General features: G+C 35.6%; 1 protein-coding gene across 2 annotated transcripts; it reads left to right on the top strand.

The window, feature by feature from the left end:
- Positions 1-264: 264 nt before the first annotated feature.
- On the top strand, positions 265-4,673 carry LOC116006380 (receptor kinase-like protein Xa21). 2 transcript variants are annotated; one of them, XM_031246732.1, is made up of 4 exons: positions 265-510; positions 1,341-1,703; positions 2,153-4,141; positions 4,250-4,673. In XM_031246732.1, the coding sequence occupies exons 1-4, from the start codon at positions 279-281 to the stop codon at positions 4,603-4,605; spliced, it is 2,940 nt and encodes a 979-aa protein (XP_031102592.1). In that variant the 5' UTR covers positions 265-278; the 3' UTR covers positions 4,606-4,673. The 2 variants fall into 2 exon arrangements, with proteins under 2 accessions (XP_031102592.1, XP_031102591.1); XM_031246731.1 differs by having other exon boundaries at positions 265-996.
- Positions 4,674-4,932: the final 259 nt, after the last annotated feature.

The following is a 4,932-nucleotide window of genomic DNA, read 5'->3' as shown; positions in this document are numbered from 1 at the left end:
AATTAAATTTCACCTCACCTTGCCAAATGTGAAGCCTGGCATGCTTTTAATTGAAGTGGCAGAAGGACATGTGAAGTTAAAATTAAAAAAAAAAAAAAAAAAAACTTGCATAAAAGTACTTAGGTTGTTGAACGCATTAAATCATTTCGTGGTGCACGGGATAGAATTATAGTATTTATAGGTAGAGAGTAGAGACCTTTGTAGTACCAAAATTAAAGCATAGTAACATGGAGATGGTTAGAAAGTTTTCTTCTCTATTTTTCTTCTTCATTTTAGCAATGGCTTTCATACCCAATGCCCTAACCACCAACATCACTATTGATCAATCATCTCTTCTTTCTTTAAAATCTTACCTCAACTTAAGCGACGATCATATCTTGGCACAGAGTTGGTCAACCAATATCTCTGTTTGCAATTGGATTGGAATTTTCTGTGGAAAAAGACATCAGAGAGTGGTTGCCTTAGACATATCTGATATGGGTCTTGTTGGTACCCTTCCTCCACAACTAGGTAATCTCTCATTTCTCCTTCATCTTGACATTAGTTTCAACTATTTTTATGGGAACTTGCCTAGAGAGTTAATCAATTTACGCCGATTACGACACATAAATTTTAGTTACAATAATTTTAGTGGGAGAATCCCGAAAGAGATTGGCAATCTTAAAAATGTTAAATTATTAATATTGGAAGTCAACCAACTTGATGGTATTATACCCTTCACCATCTTCAACATTTCCACATTGCAATTTTTGCTACTTGGAAATAATAGCTTGTCTGGATCCCTTCCTATGAACCTATGCCAACATCTTACAAGGCTCGAAGAGCTTGTTCTGTACTTCAACAAGTTGAATGGTAATATTCCAAGGAATTTATCAGCATGTTTGGAACTTAAAGTATTGGCGTTGGCTTACAACGATTTTACTGGGACGATTCCGAAGGAGATTGGGAGTTTGAATATGCTTCGAGTTTTATACCTCGGAGGCAACAAATTGGAAGGTATATGTTCTTGCATTATATTATTTAGCTTCTACAGTGATGTGATATGAAACCTTCGAAAAATGCTTTTTCCTAATAAGCATAAAACATGTCTTCCATCCTCAAATAGTTAAATATTAGTGCATGCATGCATGCATGACTCTATATAGAATATAGATGCTCCATCTTCTATATTGAATATTGATTTGATCTAAAGTAGAAGAATCTGTCTTCTTCCTAGATTCGATCTATAAATAAAAGTAAAAGAATATATCGTCTTCCTAGATCAGAGTTTAACAATATAAAAGTGAGTATTCTTAAAAATATATACAACATAACTACTTATGTTATACCTTAATTTGCAGGAATAATTCCCCAGGAGATTGGTAATCTTCAAAGACTAGCTGAGCTTGAAATCAGCTACAACCATCTAACAGGAGCAATACCTGAAACAATATTTAATATTTCTCAACTAACTTCTATCAGTTTATTAAGCAATAGCTTGTCAGGTCCTCTCCCTCCAAACATGTGTTCACATTCTCAGAAGCTTGAAGAAATTTTCTTGGAGATAAATAAGCTAAATGGCAATATTCCGACGAGCATAGGCAAATGCTCTAAGCTTAAATTCCTTTTTATGTGGGGGAATCAACTAAATGGGTCTTTGCCAAGACAAATTGGAAATTTGACAATGCTAAAGAAAGTTGATCTTGGTGTAAATGCCTTGTTAGGTACTGACGATGAAACTCATTTCTATATATTGCTGTCTCATCACCATACTTTTTTTCTTATTGAACATACATAAATAGAAATTAGTTAGAAATATTAATGTTAGGCTTGTTTGGTAAATAATTAGCTTATCAACCAATTTTGATTTATTTGAACATTATTAGTTGTTTGACTTAGTTAAAAAATCAACATAACTGTTTGGTTAATAAGCTTTTTGTAACTCCAAAATACTAAAAAATTCAAAAGGCTACTTAAATCAACTTTTTCAATTAGTTTTTTGAGAAAAGAAATTATACCAAACAGCTATCAGCTAACCGCTAATATACCAAACATCTTTCTATAATCAGCTAATGTTATCAACTACTAATAATACATTCTAACCCAATCAGCTAATAGCCATTTACCAAACATGACCTTAATCTAGTAACTTTGGTCTTTGGCAAATCCGCAGGTGAAATACCAAAAGAGTTGGGCAATCTCGAAGAACTGGAGGAACTCAAGTTGGATATGAATGGATTGCGTGGTTCCATTCCATGGGAAATTTTCAATGTCTCAACACTTACGATACTATCACTCACATCAAATTATAACCTTTCAGGAACTCTTCCATCCTCTTTGGGTTATTGGCTTCCAAGTTTAGAAGAACTGTACCTTGGGATGAACAGTATTAGAGGAGTTATACCAGCCCAAATCTCAAATGCTTCCAATCTTGTTGTTCTTGAACTTAGCCAAAACCAATTCACAGGCTTCATTCCAAACTCCCTCGGAAACTTACCACAACTTCATCTGTTATCCATGTATTCTAACAACCTAACAACTGATGCCCAATTTAGCCTTATCACTTCATTGGCAAACTGTAGATATCTCCAACAATTGTCGCTGTCATTTAACCCTTTAAACACCCTCCTCCCAAATTCAATAGGAAACCTCTCAACCACTCTGGAAGTATTCTTCATTAGAGATTGTACCATCCGGGGACCAATTCCAAATGAGATTGGCAATTTAAGTAACTTGTACGATTTGAGTCTAGCAACCAATGATATTACAGGATTTCTACCCACAACCATTCGGGATCTTCAGAATCTTCAGAGATTCATTTTGTCAGAGGATAGATTAAAAGGATCATTTCCAGAAGTGCTGTGTCAACTACGGAATTTGGGTATGATAGATTTAACCAAAAATAAATTTGCAGGCCCAATCTCGGATTGTTTAGGGAATGTTTCTACCCTAAGAGAAATCTATTTCTCTCAAAATGAATTCATAGACCTCCCTCGAAACCTATGGAACCTTGAAAATCTTTTGAGGCTCCATTTGCGTTCTAATAACTTACACGGTTTTCTACCTCAGGAAATCGGGAATGCAAAGACAGCAATACTTATTGATCTCTCAAACAATAAGCTGTCTGGAGAAATTCCGAGTACTATTGGAGGCTTAACACAATTGATGCATTTTTCAGTGGCTCATAATAGACTCCAGGGTTCTATTCCTGACAAATTTGGCAAACTCCTGGATCTAAATTCTTTGGATCTTTCTCATAATAATTTCTCCGGAATGATTCCCAAGTCATTAGAGGGACTAGTAAGCATGAAATATTTCAATGTTTCATACAACAGATTAACCGGAGAAATTCCGAGTGGAGGCCCTTTTGCCAACTTCACTTATGAATCATTCTTGGGAAATGATGGTCTATGCGGTACTCCTGGGATGCATGTCCCACTTTGCCCAGCCAATACTTTGCATCCATCAAAGAAGAACAGAGTGGTTATGTATGTACTTGTCTCCTTGGCAGTTCTTGTAGTGTTAATTACCTCTGTTGCTGTATTTTTTATTTTGAAGAGGCATAGGAGGAAGGTTCCCTGTGAACCTGGCTTGCTGTTGGCATTGATACCAGCAAGATTTTCATACTACGAACTCCAACGGGCAACCAATGGATTTGATGAAAGCCACTTGCTAGGTAGTGGAAGCTTCGGATCAGTTTATGAAGGGATTTTAACAAATGGGATGCACGTAGCTGTCAAGGTTTTTCATTTGATACATGAAGATGCATGTAGGAGTTTTGACATTGAATGTGAAGTTTTGCGCAACATTCGTCACAGAAACCTCACAAAGGTTCTTGGCTGTTGTACAAACTTGGATTTTAAAGGCTTGGTGCTAGAGTACATGCCTAATGGGAGTCTACACAAATGGTTATATTCTCACAATCATTTCTTGGATATGATACAAAGAGTGAGTATAATGATGGATGTGACATCTGCATTGGAATATCTCCACAATGGTTATTCCGAGCATGTTATTCATTGTGACTTGAAACCCAACAATGTCTTAATGGATATTGACATGGTTGGTCATTTGAGTGACTTTGGTGCTGCAAAGCTCTTAGTTGATGGGAATTCCACAGCCTTTACAAATTCCCTTGCAACAATTGGTTATATTGCCCCAGGTATACTTTCACTTTTTTTTTTGGAACTTTGTGGATTTCATTTTAAAATTTTACACATAATAGTTTGCATTTCTTATGGCTTCCACTCAAATTTTGCATTGGTTCTAGAGTATGGGCAGGAGGGTATTGTTTCCACTCGCAGCGATATGTACAGTTATGGTATCATGTTGCTTGAAGTTTTTACTAGGAAACAACCCGGAGATGAAATGTTCAATGAAGATTTAAGTTTGAGGAGTTGGGTGCAAAATGGTATTCCGACCAAAATAAGTGAGATTATAGATCCCAACTTAATTGGACCAAATGAAGACAAATATGATGAAAAATTGCAGTGTGTGTTGGCTATGTTTGAGCTGGGCATGAAATGTTCAGTAGAATCCCCCCGAGAGAGGATGACCATCAAAGATGCCTTAATAGCATTGGGAAAGATCAAAGTCCAACTTCTTTCTTTGTATGCCAGAACTTAAAGTGGTATTCATTGTATCTTACTTGAGAATGGAAGTTAAATGCGACATCCAGTTCCTTTTGTATCTTACTTTATATGAGCTTTCAAGTTTTTTGTTTCACAAAAAATGATAGTTTCAGTTGTGCTGTGCTGTACTGTTTTGTTTTCCACTAGCTCTAGGGTATTATTTAATTTACTAATGAATTTTTGTACGTAAAACAAGGATATCGATAGTTTTTTCAAATTGTTAGGGTGTTATTTAAATCGTTGATTTTTTTTTTTATTTTTTTTTTGGTAGTGGATTACATAAACTTTTGTCCCTTTTTTTCCTGTCCTATCCATATAACTT

The sequence above is a fragment of the Ipomoea triloba genome, chromosome 15 (assembly GCF_003576645.1).
Source record: "Ipomoea triloba cultivar NCNSP0323 chromosome 15, ASM357664v1".
In the NCBI taxonomy this organism is placed as follows: domain Eukaryota; kingdom Viridiplantae; phylum Streptophyta; class Magnoliopsida; order Solanales; family Convolvulaceae; genus Ipomoea; species Ipomoea triloba.
This window is presented reverse-complemented; position numbering and strand designations above follow the sequence as displayed.